Source organism: Salmo salar, chromosome ssa09, assembly GCF_905237065.1.
Source record: "Salmo salar chromosome ssa09, Ssal_v3.1, whole genome shotgun sequence".
NCBI lineage: Eukaryota > Metazoa > Chordata > Actinopteri > Salmoniformes > Salmonidae > Salmo > Salmo salar.
The window spans coordinates 132759039-132778417 of record NC_059450.1 but is presented as its reverse complement, the minus strand read 5'-3'; the positions used below and the strand labels follow the sequence as shown (position 1 = coordinate 132778417).

At 45.9% G+C, this 19379-nt stretch overlaps 1 protein-coding gene across 3 annotated transcripts in view; it reads left to right on the top strand.

Annotated features, from left to right (window-relative positions):
* The window catches only part of LOC106613022 (rho GTPase-activating protein 32), a 47073-nt gene extending 35020 nt beyond the window's left edge, over window positions 1-12053 (top strand). For 2 of the 3 annotated variants that reach the window (XM_014214852.2, XM_014214862.2), the window contains 15 exons: window positions 121-213; window positions 389-511; window positions 905-982; window positions 2527-2608; window positions 2872-3033; window positions 3163-3265; window positions 3432-3576; window positions 3906-3988; window positions 4226-4333; window positions 4692-4837; window positions 4917-5130; window positions 6907-7055; window positions 7264-7338; window positions 7496-8212; window positions 8760-12053. In XM_014214852.2, coding sequence (XP_014070327.2) covers window positions 121-213; window positions 389-511; window positions 905-982; window positions 2527-2608; window positions 2872-3033; window positions 3163-3265; window positions 3432-3576; window positions 3906-3988; window positions 4226-4333; window positions 4692-4837; window positions 4917-5130; window positions 6907-7055; window positions 7264-7338; window positions 7496-8212; window positions 8760-11026 — 4545 coding nt within the window. In that variant the 3' untranslated portion in view covers window positions 11027-12053. The remainder of the gene's footprint in view (window positions 1-120; window positions 214-388; window positions 512-904; window positions 983-2526; window positions 2609-2871; window positions 3034-3162; window positions 3266-3431; window positions 3577-3905; window positions 3989-4225; window positions 4334-4691; window positions 4838-4916; window positions 5131-6906; window positions 7056-7263; window positions 7339-7495; window positions 8213-8759) is intronic. The other variant, XM_014214853.2, reaches the window with a different exon arrangement.
* Window positions 12054-19379: the final 7326 nt, after the last annotated feature.

Below are 19379 nucleotides of genomic sequence, written 5' to 3'. Positions count from 1 at the left end.
GTGGACTACTTAGGGAATAGGGTGCCATTAGGGACACTTACACAGCCATAGTTACATTACATTATCTCCCTTGGCTTTGCATTCTACCTAACTCATTGCTGCTGATTCTATTCTCCGTAGGAAATAACCAAGATGTTGGCAGCCTACTTGTCCCATCTCTCAGCCATCGCTGACAACAAGATCAACTGTGGTCCAGTGCTGACATGGATGGAGGTGAGCTACTCATGTTTCTCTTACTCACTCCTCAGATCAACAGGACAGCTTGTTTATTCAATTAGACTTCATGCACAATTAAATGTTCCATTCTAGTAATTGATCTGATATCTATGCTGAACTCCATAATGTTGAGTATTTTGTAGACTTCGTCAACCTGTGTTTTGTCTCTCAGATTGATAACAAGGGCAACCGCATGCTGGTAGCTGAGGAGTCCTCCATCAATGTTCCTGCCATCGCCGCGGCCCACGTTATCAAACGCTACATTGCCCAGGCCACAGACGAGCTGACCTTTGAGGTGACACCTCTGTGCATCTTGTCATTGGACAGGAAAGGGGAGGGGTTTAGGGAACAGTGGGGAGATATGGGGATACATTCTGCCGTGGTTATTGATCAGTCCCTACACCCAAACGAGGGCACTGCGCTCATCCACCTCTGGCCTGCTGGCCCCCCTACCTCTGAGGAAGCACAGTTCCCGCTCAGCCCAGTCAAAACTGTTCGCTGCTCTGGCACCCCTATGGTGGAACAAGCTCCCTCACGACGCCAGGACAGCGGAGTCAATCACCACCTTCCGGAAACACCTGAAACCCCACCTCTTTAAGGAATACCTAGGATAGGATAAAGTAATCCTTCTAAACCCACTCAAACTGCTATACTCTCATTTGTCTTTTCTGTGTTGACCCTGTTGTAGGTAGGGGACATTGTGTCAGTCATTGACATGCCTCCTAAAGAGGACACTGGCTGGTGGAGAGGGAAACATGGTTTTCAGGTAAAACTCCTCAAATAAGTCTGACTCAAACAGCTCTGTCTGTCCCTTCATACTAGTGATCCATTTTCTGCATACCACTCCCTACTGTACATGGAGGTTACTATCACTTACAGTGAGGGGAAAAAAGTATTTGATCCCCTGCTGATTTTGTACGTTTGCCAACTGACAAAGAAATAATCAGTCTATAATTTTAATGGTAGGTTTATTTGAACAGTGAGAGACAGAATAACAACAACAAAAATCCTGAAAAACGCATGTCAAAAATGTTATAAATTGATTTCCATTTTAATGAGGGAAATAAGTATTTGACCCCCTCTCAATCAGAAAGATTTCTGGCTCCCAGGTGTCTTTTATACAGGTAACGAGCTGAGATTAGGAGCACACTCTTAAAGGGAGCGCTCCTAATCTCAGCTTGTTACCTGTATAAAAGACACCTGTCCACAGAAGCAATCAATCAATCACATTCCAAACTCTCCACCATGGCCAAGACCAAAGCGCTCTCAAGGATGTCAGGGACAAGATTGTAGACCTACACAAGGCTGGAATGGGCTACAAGACCATCGCCAAGCAGCTTGGTGAGAAGGTGACAACAGTTGCTGCGATTATTCGCAAGGTCCCCGTGCTCAAGAAAGCACATATACATGTCCGTCTGAAGTTTGCCAATGAACATCTGAATGATTCAGAGGACAACTGGTGAAGTGTTGTGGTCAGATGAGACCAAAATGGATCTCTTTGGCATCGCTGTGTTTGGAGGAGGAGGAATGCTGCCTATGACCCCAAAAACACCATCCCCACCGTCAAACATGGAGGTGGAGACATTATGCTTTGGGGGTGTTTTTCTGCTAAGGGGACAGGACAACTTCACCGCATCAAAGGGACGATGGACGGGGCCATGTATCGTCAAATCTTGGGTGAGAACCTCCTTCCCTCAGCCAGGGCATTGAAAATGGGTCGTGGATGGGTATTCCAGCATGACAATGACCCAAAACACATGGCCAAGGCAACAAAGGAGGGGCTCAAGAAGAAGCACATTAAGGTCCTGGAGTGGCCTAGCCAGTTTCCAGACCTTAATCCCATAGAAAATCTGTGGAGGGAGCTGAAGGTTCGAGTTGCCAAATGTCAGCCTCGAAACCTTAATGACTTGGAGAAGATCTGCAAAGAGGAGTGGGACAAAACCCCTCCTGAGATGTGTGCAAACCTGGTGGCCAACTACAAGAAACGTCTGACCTCTGTGATTGCTGACAAGTACTAAGTCATGTTTTGCAGAGGGGTCAAATACTTATTTCCCTCATTAAAATGCAAATCATTTTATAACATTTTTGACATGTGTTTTTCTGGATTTTTGTTTGTTATTCTGTCTCTCACTGTTCAAATAAACCTACTATTAAAATGATAGACTGATAATTTCTTTGTCAGTGGGCAAACGTACAAAATCAGCAGGGCATCAAATACTTTTTTCCCTCACAGTACTCATCCTTAGATCATATCTGGTGCATTATAGAGCGCAGGAGAGTTACTATTCTTCCTTCTGTTTCTCTCTGCAGGTTGGCTTCTTCCCCTGTGACTGTGTGGAGCTGATCAGTGACAGGATTCCCACCTGTGTGTCCAGCTCTGTGCCAAAACCAGGTACTGTGGCCTGTTTTACAGCAACAATACTCTGTTATACTCTGTCCTCCCTCTTCCCTATGATTAATGTATAGCTGACTGGAGTTAACTCTTAAAGTATGTCCTGAAAAGATGAGATGTGTGTGTGTAACAGCGTTGTATTGGTGGACTCTTTGGGAATAAGTGTTTTTATTCTTACTTTCATGTGTTATCCACTGGGATTCAAATGCACATCTATTGTATGTTTTATTTACAACCCAAAAACAAAATGTATATTCATTCAGTGTGTCCATCAGTGTGTAAGAAGCATGGGAAGCTGGTGACATTCCTGAGGAGTTTCATGAAGTCCCGTCCACCCCCCCAGAAGCTGAGGCAGCGTGGGATCCTCAGGGAGAGGGTGTTTGGCTGTGACCTGGGGGAACACCTCCTCAACTCAGAACATGATGGTCAGTTTCCCAGCAGCCTTTTCTCTCTATAGTTAGCACTGTATAGAGAAGGTAGTCTTCTCAGTCTTTGTTGTTAAAATCTCTTGGATGTTACTTTGTTGACGGCCCTTTCTCCTCTCCTTTCTCCAGTCCCCCAGGTGATAAAATGCTGTACTGAGTTCATTGAGAGACATGGTGTCGTGGACGGGATGTACAGACTCTCTGGGATCTCCTCCAACATCCAGAAACTGAGGTACGTCCCTGCTTCACTTCTTAACATCAAATAATGTACAACATCCTGGAAAACAATGAAGTTGAATCATCATGTCAGTACTGCTTACGGACTTCTACAGTGTTGATTGTACGTGGTGGTTTGATGTTGAGTGTTAACCAGTGTCTTCTCTCATCTGTTTCCCCAGACATGAGTTTGACTCGGAGGAGATCCCAGACCTCAGTAGAGATGTTTTCAAACAGGATATCCACTCCGTAGGGTCCCTCTGTAAACTGTACTTCAGAGAGCTGCCCAACCCTCTACTCACCTACCAGCTCTATGAGAGATTCTCAGTAAGGAGCAGAACACTGAACTGACCCTGAGGGGAAAGGTGGACGCTGATTGGGGAATAGATTACTAATATAGTCATCTTGGAATAAACCAAGGGAGATACTGTACTAACAAATAAGCTACTCTTTCCCATTTCAAAATATGTGAAATAGAAAGGACTTATCACTGAAATAAACTTAGAATTCTTAGTCAGAAATCTCCTTGTAGCACAATGGGGTGTATTGAAGATAAACGTAAAGGGGGGAACGACAGTAAAGGACAGAAAGCTCCTGCAGGCATAGTTATCAGGCTCTCTCTCAGTATGGACCTCTGGTGTTCCCTCCCTCCACAGGAGGCTGTATCTGCAGCTACTGATGAGGAGAGGCTGGTGAAGATCCACAACGTCATCCAGCAGCTTCCTCCTCCTCACTACAGGTCAGTGGGAGATGAGTTCACAGCACACCCTAGTGGCTCCTGCAATGCGGCATCTTCTATATTCACTACAGTAGTGTATAAAGTCACCACTGAACTGTAGGTGCTAAGGCGCCATCTGTTGGCTAAAAGAGAGCATTGAAGTCACCATCTTGGCTTTGTAGGCTGACTGTAAAGAAGGGTGTATTCCACATGTCTGTGTTCTACCTGATCTGTAATACTCCCTGGTCTCCGCTGCAGGACTCTGGAATTCCTCATGAGACATTTGTCCCAACTAGCCACCTTCAGCCCTATTACCAACATGCACACCAAGAACCTGGCCATCGTCTGGGCTCCAAACTTGCTCAGGTATATTGTAACGTTCCAACCACCAACACTGTCATTAGTATTAACTGCGATTTATAAACTGGGTGGTTGGAGCCCTGAATGCTGATTGTCTGAAAGCCGTGGTATATCAGACCATATACCACGGGTATGACAAATCATTTATTTTTACTGCTCTAATCACGTTGGTAACCAGTTTATAATAGCAATAAGGCACTTCGGGGTTTGTGGTATATGACCAATATACCACTGCTAAGGGCTGTATCCACTCTGCGTCGTGTCTAAGAACACCCCTTAGCCGTGCCATATTGCTTAAATGTACACTGTTTTGTAACTGGCTATGACTGGCAATGCTGTTGATTAGGACATAACTGTGTTTCAGGTCCAAGCAGATTGAGTCGGCCTGTTTTAGTGGAACTGCAGCCTTTATGGAGGTGCGTATCCAGTCAGTGGTGGTGGAGTTCATACTGAACAACACAGAGGCACTCTTCATCCCCAAGGTCAACGCCCACAACCGGGAGAGCACAGGTACAGCATTACCCTGGCTTAGGCAGTCATTATGGGGACATTATGGGAACTTCAAAAACATTTCTCTCTCTGCTCCCAGGTACCAGTACCCTATCCAGGCCCAAGTCTCTGCTGGTGTGCTCTCCCTCCACTAAGCTCCTATCTCTGGAGGAGGCCCAGGCCCGTACCCAGGCCCAGTTGGGCTCCCCTGTTACTACCCCCGGTCTGTCCCACAGCGAGTACATTGAAGTGGGGGAGGGACCCGGGGCACTGATGGGCAAGTTCCACACAGTCATCGCGCTCCCCACTGAGATGTAGGTTGTTGGTGCTTCTAGAAACTAGTAGCCTACAGTACATTGTAGTTTGATAAACCATATAAACTCAGCAAAAAATAATCATCTGGTCAATCTGACAGGAGGCAATAGCCAATTCCGTTTAGAGACCATTCATCCGTTCTAAACGTCTACTGATTTGACATAACTATTGAACATTATATTAAAACAAAATGTGTGAGACTGTATGAAGGACCTATTTGTTTCATAGGCTATTGTAAACTCAGCAAATAATGAAATGTCCTTTCACTGTCAACTGCGTTTATTTTCAGCAAACTTAACATGTGTAAATATTTGTATGAACATAAGATTCAACAACTGAGACAAACTGAACAAGTTCCACAGACATGTGACTAACATAAATGGAATAATGTGTCCCTGAACAAAGGGGGGGGGTCAAAAGTAACAGTTAGTATCTGGTGTGGCCACCAGCTGCATTAAATACTGCAGTGCATCTCCTCCTCGTGGACTGCACCAGATTTGCCAGTTCTTGCTGTGAGATGTTACCCCACTCTTCCACCAATGCACCTGCAAGTTCCCGGACATTTCTGGGGGATTGGCCCTAGCCCCCGCCCTCCGATCCAACAGGTCCCAGAAGTGCTCAATGGAATCGAGATCCGGGCTCTTCACTGGCCATGGCAGAACACTGTCATTCTGGTCTTGGAGGAAATCACGCACCGAACGAGCAGTATGGCTGGTGGCAGTGTCATGCTGGAGGGTCATGTCAGGATGAGCCTGCAGGAAGGGTACCACATGAGGGAGGAGGATGTCTTCCCTGTAACGCACAGCGTTGAGATTGCCTGGAATAACAAGAAGCTCAGTCCGATGATGCTGTAGCACACCGCCCCAGACCATGACGGACCCTCCACCTCCAAATCGATCCCGCTCCAGAATACAGGCCTTGGTGTAACACTCATTCCTTCGACGATAAACGCGAATCCGACCATCACCCTTGGTGAGACAAAACCGCGACTTGTCAGTGAAGAGCACTTTTTGCCAGTCCTGTCTGGTCCAGCGACGATGGGTTTGTGCCCATAGGCGACGTTGTTGCCGGTGATGTCTGGTGAGGACCTGCCTTACAACAGGCCTTCAAGCCCTCAGTCCAGCCTCTCTCAGCCTATTGCGGACAGTCTGAGCACTGATTGAGGGATTGTCCGTTCCTGGTGTAACTCGGGCAGTTGTTGTTGCCATCCTGTACCTGTCCCGCAGGTGTGATGTTCGGATGTACCGATCAGGTGTTGTTACACGTGGTCTGCCACGGCGATGACAATCAGCTGTCTGTCCTGTCTTTGTGTAGCACTGTCTTAGGTATCTCACAGTACGGACATTGCAATTTATTGCCCTGGCCACATCTGCAGTCCTCATGCTTCCTTGCAGCATGCATAAGGCTTGTTCACACAGATGAGCAGGGACCCTGGGCATCTTTCTTTTGGTGTTTTTCAGAGTCAGTAGAAAGGCCTCTTTAGTGTCCTAAGTTTTCATAACTGTGACCATAATTGCCTACCGTCTGTAAGCTGGTAGTGTCTTAACGACGGTTCCACAAGTGCATGCTCATTAATTGTTTATGATTCATTGAACAAGCATGGGAAACAGTTTTTAAACCCTTTACAATGAAGATCTGTGAAGTTATTTGGATTTTTACAAATTATCTTTGAAAGACAAGGTCCTGAAAAAGGGATGTTTCTTTTTTTGCTGAGTTTGTCTTTGACACCCTGTACGGTCCACTGTTTTCACTGGGGATGTTGTGTTGTGTTATAGTAAGAGGGCTCCTGGGAAGGTGAAAAAGTCCCCAGTGGGAAGCTGGCGTTCATTCTTCCACCTGGGCAAATCGTCCTCCATGACCTCCAAACGCAAGCTGAAGCGTCACCCCAGCGAACCCAATGAGATCAAGAGCATCGCGCTGCCAGGTCAGGACTTAACCAGCACTACACGGTCACCATCCACTACTGTACACAACCATAAGGACCGTCTTCACAGCCATGTTATAAAATACCTCCAGTCATGTCTCTGTGGTTAAATGTATGGCTGTTTATTCCACTTGGGTGATGTGATGAAGTCATGTTTTTTCAAAAAGAAGTCCATTTCAACTTCAGTTTGTACTTCCATATTATTCAGGTGGAAGAGGTGATAGTGGGACACTGCGCTCCACCAAAAGTGAAGAATCTCTCACGTCTTTGCACAATTTGGAAAGTAAATATGCTCTGTCATACTTTCAATCCTGTCAGTACCTGTGTTTCATAATACGCGATAAACTAATTTAGATGGATCATTTGTTACCTTTATTTTTATGTTGTCTAATGTTGAAGTCTGTCGCTGAGTGGTAATTCATACTGTCTGTCTGCCATAGGGGAGCCCCAGATGTACCGCCTCCCTAGACCACACTCCACCAGCGATGCCCTCTCCACCGCATTCAGGGATGACCTGTGTGATGCTAGGGTCAAAGTTGACCACTACAATAACCAGGCCAAGGAGGTCCATAGTGGTGCTGATGGTCCAGCCTATGACCCAGCTGGCATGTCCCCTCCACATCAGGAGGACGACCTTGACCTCTGTCTTCCAGCCCCTGGCATGGCCTTTCTGGACTTTGACCCCATGTCCTTCCAGTGCAGCCCAGTGAGCCCACCAACAGCTAAATCCGCTCCTCAACGCAAAGCAAGCGTCAACTGTAGGAAGCATGTCGGGGGTTCCAGTGAAACAAAGCCCACCTCCTCATCCCTGAATAAAGTCCCCAGTAACTCCCAGTCCCCTGACATCAGCCCAGTCCATAGGAAAAGAGGGGAGAAAAAGAAAGCGTCTCGGGTCGTCTCCCCCAAACTCCGACGGAAGTCCTCTACGTCCCCCCCTGTGGTCGAAACAGATGTGCACACTGTGTGTGTGTCTGCCCCACGCGGTGTCTCAGACACCCAGGGGGGGGAATCCTCCCCTCCACCTCTGGATCGGTGTGAGTCCCAACTAGTGAGTGAGGAGGGGAGTGAGGCTAGGGCTCCCCGCCGGCCCCCCAGCCCACCAAGCTTCACCTCAACTGTCACAGACAGCCTGGCTTCACAAAACCCTCCGGATGCAGGTCAGTGGCACATTAAAAATACATTTCATTTCAGTTCATTATTTTTATTTAACTAGGCAAGTCGGTTAAGAACAAATTCTTATTTACAATGACTGCCTACAAAATGGAGGCCTGTGGAATGGGGGCTGGGATATTGAAAAAAAAGACAATTCATCACGACGAGACAACACTACATAAAGAGACCTAAGACAACAACATAGCAAGGCAGCAACACATGACAGCACAACATGGTAGCAGCACAAAACATGGTACAAACATTATTGGGCACAGACAACAGCACAAAGGGCAAGAAGGTAGAGACAACCATACAAAGCAGCCACAACTGTCAGTAAGAGTGTCCATTTTTGAGTCTTTGTAAAGCCTTTTTCAATCGACAGTATCAGTAATGTGCAACAATGTTTAACATGCATATGTACAGTTCTTATTGTGTTCCATTGTTAGCTGAAGTTCTTATGGTATTATTCTATGTGTTGTCCCCTCATGTCTGATCACAGCGTTGTTTGTCCTGTCATACTGTAGCAGCATTGTTTGTCTTATGCCTCCCCAGGAACAGATAGGCTTGTGAATTCAGTGTCTGTCCTCCCTCCTCACCCTCCGTTGACGAGTGCTGCCCGCAGGCTGGCCCTGGCCCTGGCTGAGTCTGCCCAGAAGGCCACACTGACCTCCCAGAGGAGGAGCACCCAGCCCCCCTACCTTCTCCAGAGACAGGACACCCCCCACCCCGTGGACAGACCCCCACGACCCTCTGTTCTCCACCTCCAACCCTGCTCTCAGGATTACGGTGACCTCAAGGTCTCTTCTCCAGCCACCCTCTTACCCATGGCTGGCACACCAGTTGAGAGTCCTTGTGACCGTTTCCCTGGCCATGAGAGAAAACAGGCCCCTGAAGGACAAGTGGCCATGAGTAACTTCACTCCCACTGTCAGTCCCTTAGAGGCTGGAGCTGTACTGAAGGGGAGCACAGAGGTGAGGGACCAGAGGGAAGGGAGAGACCGGCCCCTGGGAGCTGTAAGGACTGTTCATCTTCAGACTGTGTCCTCCTCGTATCTCAGTGGTGGGGCCCCCCCTCCCATTCAATCAGTCTGCTCCATTCAGAGCCAGTTAGCTGCCGCTGTCCTTGCTAACACTGACTCAGTCAATGCCTATAACTATCAGACTGTTCTTGCTGAGGCGTCCATGCCAGGGTCTGTGGAGGAGATCCCTCCACGTCGTCCTCTGCCGTCCTTAGTCAATCAGTACAGCTGTGATGGAGAGAGAGCTATGAGGGAGGCTGAAGACGTGTACAGACTTCATCGGGTCAATCCAGCAGGACAGGTATCTGGACCTCCTCGGCCTGACTATTTCCCTCCCCACCAGGCAGGGCCCAAGAGCATGTACAAACCCACGCCTGACAGCTGCTACAGTAGTTTAGGCCTCCGGTACTACCCCTCTTTCTCCCCCCAGTACAGTGGTCTACACCAACCCAGGGAGGAGCACAGCTCCAGTGCCCACCACAGATCCAGGGGACAATGGCAGAGGACTGAGGATAGAGCCCTGGGCTACCCCGGCATCCGCAGGGCACGCTCCTTCCATGCCCAGCAACCTATTCGTATTCAACTGGCAGACACCCTGTTCTACGTCCAACGTCCAGCTGTCCAGGAAAAGGAGTACAAAAGGCTACTCCAGTCAGATGTCCAACCTCTGCAGCCGTACTTTGAGAATGGCTGTGTTCAGTACCGCTACAGCCCCTATTCAGACGCAGTGCCTCTAGAGGAGTCTTACTGCTATGTGGACCCTTACAGGACGAGCCGCATCCGACACAGTCAGTCATACACCATGCGCTCTACCAAGGATTGTGGACATCCTGGTTACCACTACCGTCCCTCACACAACATCCCACCTACAAAAAGAGAACTCTTCTTGGAGAGCAGGGATCCAGAGCGTGCCATTTACAAGTCCTGGGACCACCCAGAGGGTTGTGACAGACCAGTCTATCAGCCAATCAGGCAAGAGAATAGAGCCAGGCAGAGGCCCCAGGGCCCTATCATGTCTCCTTATGAGAACCTGAATCCTCCCATCCCACAGAGTGACATCAGGGGCAGAGATATCAGTCACACCAGAAGCAGGTCAGACCCAGGTAATGCCTGGCTGCTGGCCATCGACAGAGTGGACAGCCAACGTGAAGTACCTGCCATGTCTCCAATCTCCCCTGGTCAGCAGCTTTCAGACCCTAGTGATTACATCAGGCACCAGAGGGTTCATTGGCCAGGCAAGGAGCCAGTCCCTCCCATGAGAGAGAGCGTCTCCAGGAGAACCCAGTCCAAGCAGGGCACCCCCCAACGATATCAGCCCCAGCCACAGCATTGCAACGTCCCCATGCTCCTAGATGTTAAGAACGTGGAGCAGGGTGAGGGTGGTCATAGTAGAGGCGGTGACCAGGACAAGGTAATTATGGGCAACACTGCTAACAGCTACTCTGCCCGATTAAAACCAAGCATCCCCAGGAGACCACGATCACAGAGCATCAAAGAGCCTCGTTACTACCACCATGTCAAATCACCTGTGGAACCAGATCACCCTGGGTCCTTCTCCACTCAGCACCACAGGAGAACTCAGAGTACCAAGGCCATGCCCTCTCACTATGATAACCTGGAGGGGTACTACCCAGCTCCCAAGCCCAAACCCTCAGGATCTAGTAAGGCCATGCCAGGGCCGTTCCCTGGCCATGGCTGCATGCCCCCACACAGTCACAGACTGCTGTCACATGGCCTAGGGGGCCATGGGGCCTTCCTGCAGACAGGCCTCAGGCCGGAAGCTGGAGTCTATGCTGAGTGATTCAGTCCCCTAATCACACCAGCAGCTAAAAGAGGCCAGCTTGGCATATATCTCCTAATCAACAGATTAATGTTGATAAAAATGTAAGAAATTCATAGACATATCCCTTCAAACTGTTTTTAAGAAAATATTGAATTGACACGAATGGGTGGGTCATACTGTTGGTAACATGTAGATAGCAAAGAAAGAGGGACATTATTTTCTCATAAACTAAGAGGTGAGATTTTGAAAGCTTGTTTTGGGAAATTGTTTATGAAGGTGTTGTATAATCTTCATTTAATGTCCGTAAGATAATATTGTCCAACAAACAGAAAATGCCATTTGAAATGTCTGCCAAATATTGTTAATCTAATGAGCAATAATATTGTAAGATATATGTCTTACTGGGCCTACTGCCAGCGTGATATTGTTTGCCTAGATCATTTATGCCCTAACTGAAGAAACATGCACTTTTAAAGAATTATAGCATCTGAGAACCATGCATAGATCCTTGACTTTTTATGTTTTGCTGATTCTTCACTGAAGGTGTTTGGTAACATTGGCACTTGTGGTGTTATTTAGTTCATACAATAATGGAAGACACTGAGGACATTTCTTCACCTGCACGTCTCCCACCTTCACAAATCAAGACACTCAGACATGGAAAGATTAAGGATCATGGAGGATTGTGACCACAGCTGGGGTCCATCTAATGTCATGTTACCAGGATAAATAACTTCCAAACATGTACGTGTGCTGCAAATGTGAAAGAAGTGTACAGAATGTCAGTGCACTCCTCACATTAACAGGAAGCTAGGATGTTGTATGCTGAGGACATTCCTTTCTCTCTTTGTAGGCATATTTGAATGGTATGTCATGTTTTAACTGTTGCTTTACTCTTTTGTTATAGTTTTTTATTCATTAAAGATGTTATTTAAAGCGAACCCTCTGTAAATGAGATATTGCGAAGACATTTTAATGTTTTTTTTTTTCATGAGATAATCTAAATGAAAAAATAAATAATATTGTAAATCATACAATGACATTGTGGCTGGGTTTATTTGATATTTTGTCCTTTGGAATGCACTTCTGATTAAGTAATTGGTTGGAGCAACAATGCGTACTCTCTGGGCCTTGAGTTTGCTACCGTGCAGATTCAGAAGTTTATTAGACTGCAGAGGGCACTGCAGTATTGCAGAAAAAGTGGTTCCCTAATAATGCCTCTGAATCTTTAGTGAAGATGGAACAACATTTTTCTTTATGAATACATTTTTGTCCTAAAGTCTCTCATTCCTTATATGTGTAGTGTATTACTACACACACAGCAGTGACTGTAGTTGTTTCCCAATAGTATCTCATTAGCATAGACAAATCTGACATCTTCTGAAAATCTAGTATTTTTGTTAATGCATCCTCTCCCCTTGATCTGTCATCCATATCCAAGGAAACTGCCAGTGCAAATTTAGGAACAAATCATTCAGGATCATTTATCTGTAGTCTGCCGAGCAAATCGGGAATATTCCCAGAACATTAGCTAACATTCCAATTAAGTTCTAGTTAAGGTTTGAACCAGTATCTGGGCAGAGGAGACGATGACTGACAAGATCTCCTCTGCCCAGAAAGCTACCATTTCAAGCTACCATTCACCAGCTCTGCAAGCGTTATGTCAAAATAAGTTTGGTACTCACCAAATATGCCTGGCCTGCTCATCAACTATCATCATTTACTGCCGTTACGCCCGGTTTGTACTAATAAAAAAGGTCAAAATAAAAATTCACAGGATGGTAACGTCCCACAAACATTCAAAGCATGTTTTTGACCAAATCATTTACAAGAATTTCTAACATTCAAATGTTGTTCACAACATCTGTAAAATCTACCATAACATTCCCCCAAGGTTCTCATTTGGTTGCTAGGGAATGTAATAAAACAATGTTCTGGTAATGTTCTTAGAACATAATGGCACAGCAAAATGTGGGAGCAATAGAAGTGGTTCTGAGGAAACATTACAGGAATGTTCATGTATATGTTATTCAAACAATAATATTCCTACAATAGTGTCATAAAAAGAGTGTGACATTGACATGATGGTTCTAATAATGTTGCCTGAACATACTTCAATAAAATGTTGGAGCAATAGAAGTTCAAAAAAAATCCTGGAATATTGTTGTTGATGGAACTGTTACTATTAACACCTACAGTGCATTCGGAAAGTATTCAGACCCCTTGACTTTTTCCACGTTTTGTTGCATAACAGCCTTATTCTGTAATGGATTAAATAAAAATAAAAAACCCCATAATGACAAAGTGTTAACAGGTTTTTGTTACATTTAAATGAATTTTTTTTTTAAATGTAGAAATTACATTTACATAAGTTTTCAGACCCTTTACTCAGTACTTTGAAGCACTTTTGACAGCGATTACAGCCTCGAGTCTTGGGTATGACGCTACAAGCTGGGCACACCTGTATTTGGGGAGTTTCTCCTAATCTCTGCAGATCCTCTCAAGGTCTGTCAGGTTGGATGGGAAGTGTCTCTCCAGAGATGTTCGATCGGGTTCAAGTCCGGGCTCTGGCTGGGCCACTCAAGGACATTAAGAGATTTGTCCCGAAGCCACTCCTGCGTTGTCTTGGCTGTGTGCTTAGGGTTGTTGTTCTGTTGGAAGGTGAACCTTTGCCCCAGTCTGAGGTCCTGAGCGCTCTGGAGCAGGTTTTCATCAAGGATCACAGTACTTTTCTCTGTTCATCTTTGCTTTGATCCTGACTAGTCTCAAAGTCCCGGCCACTAAAAAACATCCCCACAGCATAATGCTGCCGCCACCATGCTTCACCGTAGGGATGGTCCCAGGTTTCCTCCACACGTGACGCTTGGCATTCAGGCCAAAGAGTTCAATCTTGGTTTCATCAGACCAGAGACTCTTGTTTCTCATGGTCTGAGTCTTTAGGTGCCTTTTGGCAAGCTCCAAGTGGGCTGTCGTGCCTTTTACTGAGAAGTAGCTTCCATCTGGCCACTCTACCATAAAGGCCTGATTGGTGGAGTGCTGCAGAGATTGTTGTCCTTCTGGAAGGTTCTCCTATCTCCACAGAGGAACTCTAGACCTCTGTCAGAGTGACCATCAGATTCTTGGTCACCTCCCTGACCAAGACCCTTCTCCCCCGATTGCTCAGTTTGGCTGGGCTGCCAGCTCTAGGAAAAGTCTTGGTGGTTCCAAACTTACATTTAAGAATGATGGAGGACACTGTGTTCTTGGGGACCATCAATGCTGCAGAAATGTTTTGGTACCCTTCCCCAGATCTGTGCCTCGACACAATCCTGTCTCTGAGCCCTACGGACAATTACTTTGACATCATGGCTTGGTTTTTGCTCTGACATGCACTGTCAACTGTGCGACCTTATATAGACAGTTGTGTGCCTTTCCAAATCATGTCCAATCAATAGAATTTACCACAGGTGGACTCCAATCAAGTTGTAGAAACATCTCAAAGATGATCAATGGAAACAGGATGCACCTGAGCTCAATTGTGAGTGTCATAGCAAAGGGTCTGAACGCTGAAGTAAATAAGGTATTTCTAAAAAAAAAACAGTTTTTGCTTTCTCATTATGGGGTATTTTTTTATTTATTTAACCAATTTTAGACAACTGGACAGTTTTTATGTTATGAGAACATTTTCCGCAAACTAACAAATATTCTGGGAACTTTCACAGAATAAATTTTGGTTTGCTAGATGTTTTGTAAATGAAGAGAAAACAAGCCTCCATCAAATCACAGCTGACAGAGGTTTCCTTGCACTGTGGCAGAAGCAATTACTGAGACCTGAGGAGGTCGAGACATCCCTCCTGTCAGCTCAGTGTTGCTCCGGGTGCAGCCATCCCACAGAGCCATTTTATATTCATCGCTGCATTGACATTCAATGTGCACCAATACCGCGTCCTCTCGTAACCAACAAGTTGCAATTTTTATGCTTGTGAACATTGGAGGGGAAATTACTTATTGGAGACGACTGGGGTATAGTGAGCTTTTAGCAAAGCGTTTTGCGCTGCATCCAGACCCAGAGCGATCCGTTTGTTTCTTGGATGTGCTGTTTCACAGCAAGGTGTGCATGCATTATTCAGATTTACTGTGGTGGGTCTGGTCCCCAGCTAGATGGCCATCTGCTCGGTGGACATTGTGATGTTTTTGGAACATGCTGCCTTTCAGTTTCAGGTTTACGCCTCATAGTTCAGTGGGGACAAATTAAATGAAGGGGTTATGGATTCCTGTGATAATGTCCTTTTCTCAAAGTTGGCCGCCCTCTCCCCCTAACCAAAGTAGTTTTAAGTTAAGGGGAAGCGAGGGTTAAGATGAGTTCAACTGTGAAGAGAAAGTCTGAATCCTCTTTACCTGGTTGCTTGGAGAATTATTCCTGAACAGCTGTGCTTGTCCAGATGCAGAGACAGCTAAAATGTGCTGTGTGGGGGGAGTTTGGTGCCAAGCTGTGCCCGTTTGGTGGAGACAGCAGGTGCCTGGCGGTAGGACGCCTCTCAGGGGGGAGTGGTCTGTAATCTGCCCTATGGGTGTGATTGTTGTCTGAGAAAGCGTGTGGGTGGCTCAGCACTATAGACCCCTGTACAGAGACACTGTCCTTGGGGATAATACCAGGGGGAAAGCAGCTTTATGGGGTGTCATGCAGACGCTAAGGAAAAAGACCATGGTGATATGCACTTTTGAGTCTGATTAGCATGTGGCATATTCTGCTTTTCAGCAGCTCACGGTTGACCCTATTGGAATCATTTCAATTGCTTGTTCTGTCAAAGGGGTAGTTGCCATTACCAAGGCAAATAGAAAGCTTAAAAAAGTATTTGCATCCCTCATAATCACCTCAGCAATAGAGTGCTAAATGAATTAGCAACAACCCCAATCAACAGAACCTTGTTAGTGCTTGAGGTTTCAAATGCTGTAACCTTGGATTCGGATGGAAGAAAGGAGGCAATCAGTGGCGTTCACCTTCTTGCTGATGGATTGGAGGAATAGGGGTTGATGGGATAGAGGAGGGCAGAGAAACAATATGGGCTGATTAAGTGCCTGATTAGACCTCACAATTACATTAGGCAACAGCTCTTCACTGAGCATCAACCCTTACATGGCCCCTCTTCTATTCTGATATTCTCATGTGGATTCTGTATTCTATTCTAGCGGAGTTGATTGTGGTTGAGGAGAAGGCGTAGTTGGACTGTGGACTGATGCCAAATGCCAGGTGTCACTGTCACAGACTGATGATGAAGCGCTTGACCTTTCCCTGTAGGTGACCGATCCTAAATGATAATGCCCTACCTGTCACCCTAGCAAGGTAGGCAATTATTCAGGAAAATACTGTTGCTACAAAGGGTAATTGTTAGACATTTGATATGAATTAGTTGTGTATCGCTAATTATCTGCTGTACTTGCCACTAGTCAGGATTTAACCTTGTCCCTAGGCTCAAGTGCTAGAGAGCCAGCTGGGGACTAGATTAGTCAGTTTCTTATAATACAACTGTTATTGGGTGATTGTCTTTATAAGGTGTAAGGAGAGGGTTAAAGGATTTATCGTCTTTTATAAGGTGTAAGGAGAGGGTTAAAGGATTTATCGTCTTTTATAAGGTGTAAGGAGAGGGTTAAAGGGTTTATTCCATAAATGGCTGTTTGTTTTCTGCCTCCCTTCGGATCACTTAACATTTATGACTGATCCATAAAGGTTATGTGCTTGAGTCACTTGTTCCCCATCAAATGAGATACCAAAACACATACACACACACACACACACACACACACACACACACACACACACACACACACACACCACTATGCTAATAGGCAAAACACTCAACGGATGCCAGTCTTCCATGACTGAGTGAAGACAGTACAGTATCAAGGCCTTTTCTGTCATTGCATTCTTTGATGGAGAGAACCTGAGTGTATTGAATCACATGGTTTATGGTTCTCCCCCTGAGAAGCCACACATGGTCAAGATAAGATGGTAAAATGATTTGAAATACGTTACCTCTCGGAGTCGGAGCTCAGGGGACCGTGATTAAGACGTAATATTGATGATCGCTGCAGGTTCATCTTGCCACCTTTGTCTTAAAAAGGAAGCCGATGACTGTACAGGAAAGGAAATGTAACTAGTTTATGGCTTCTGAGGCGAGCCACTGGCCACCAGCGTCAGATGGGTCACTGGACTCCAGCCATCTCCCCAGAGGCAGCCATGTGTGCACTACAGCAACTACACACACTCAATAATAAACAGGTAGTCCGTTATCTCTTAGAATAATTTGATGTGGATTTCATTAACGTGCTTTACGACATGAAGGAGCTGAGGATGTGTCATTATTATAAGTCAGCTGATTGGCACACTCATTAATCAAATGGAAACACAAATTAGGAGGTAAACAATGTAAAGAGCAATTACTGCTGCCTTGTCCTGCAGCTGTATCAGACAGATTGGGCTTGGCTCTAATCGTTTTACATTCAAAATGAGACATAATGGGAAAAATAAGACTTTGTCCGTCTTGATAAGAGGTATTTTACAGAATTGATGAACTCTTTCGAAAAATAAATAGGAGTAATTTAATACTTTGGCCTCAGACAATAGGCCCATTTGGCCTCTAATACATTTTCTCCTTTTTTATACAGAGCCAATTTTCCTCTGTTCACATCAGTGGTTCTACTGATGGACACAGCCTATTGATAATCTGCTGGGCGAGATAGTGGGAGTTCTACTCTCTAACTTCAGATACTTAGCTGTGCTCTGCTCTGCCTTTCATGCCGTTGGAGAATGAATAGCCTTTGATAGCTGTTGAATTCTGCTCTTGGTGATGACTTTGCTCATCCACCCAGAGTGAAATTCCATTCCACCGCACCTCTGTCTGAGTGTTCCATCGTATAGAGACATGCTGTGTCACATAGAGCATGAGGATGCCACAGGCGATATGCTATACTGTATTATGTGTTATGCATGTGTTATAACAAGATTCTATAACAAGGTTCACTATTGTTTTCACAATATATTTTCCCTCTTGGTGATGTCATTCGGAGACATAATGTTAACTTTTACTGCTATACGGAGGACACACAGCTGTACATTTCAATGAAACATGGTGAAGCCCGAAAATGTCCCTCCCTGGAAGCCTGTGTTTCAGACATAAGGAAGTGGATGGCTGCAAATGTTCTACTTTTAAACTCGGACAAAACAGAGACGCTAGTTCTAGGTCCCAAGAAACGAAGAGATCTTCTGTTGAATCTGACAATTAATATTGATGGTTGTACAGTCGTCTCAAATAAAACTGTGAAGGACCTCGGCGTTACTCTGGACCCTGGTCTCTCTTTTGAGGAACATATCAAGACTGCTTCAAGGACAGGTTTTTACATCTACGTAACATTGCAAAAATCAGAAACTTACTTTCCGAAAATGTGGCAGAAAAATGTATCCATGCTTTTGTCACTTCTAGGTTAGACTACCGGTACTGCAATGCTCTATTTTCCGGCTAGCCGGATAAAGCACAAAATGAACTTCATTTAGTGCTAAACATGGCTGCTAGAATCTTGACTAGAACTAAAACATTTGATCATATTACTCCAGTGCTAGCCTCTCTACACTGGCTTCCTGTTAAGGCAAGGGCTGATTTCAAGGTTTTACTGCTAACCTACAAAGCATTACATGGGCTTGCTCCTACCTATCTTTACGATTTGGTCCTGCCGTACATACCTATACGTACGCTACGGTCACAAGACGCAGGCCTCCTTACTGTCCCTAGAATTTCTAAGCGAACAGCTGGAGGCAGGGCTTTCTCCTATAGAGCTCCATTTTTATGGAATGGTCTGCCTACCCATGTGAGAGACGCAGACTCGGTCTCAACCTTTAAGTCTTTATTGAAGACTCATCTCTTCAGTAGGTCCTCTGATTGAGTGTAGTCTGGCCCAGAAGTGTGAAGATGAACGGAAAGGCACTGGAGCAACGAACCGCCCTTGCTGTCTCTACCTGGCCGGTTCCCATCTCTCCAATGGGATTCTCTGCCTCTAACCCTATTACAGAGTCACTGGCTTACTGGTGTTCTTCCATGCCGTCCCTAGGAGGGGTGCGTCACTTGAGTGGGTTGAGTCACTGACGTGATCTTCCTGTCCGAGTTGGCGCCCCCCCCTTGGGTTGTGCCGTGGTGGAGATCTTTGTGGGCTATACTCGGCCTTGTCTCAGGATGGTAAGTTGGTGATTGAATATATCCCTCTAGTGGTGTGGGGGCTGTGCTTTGGCAAAGTGGGTGGGGTTATATCCTGCCTGTTTGGCCCTGTCCGGGGGTATCATCGGATGGGGCCACAGCGTCTCCTGACCCCTCCTGTCTCAGCCTCCAGTATTTATGCTGCA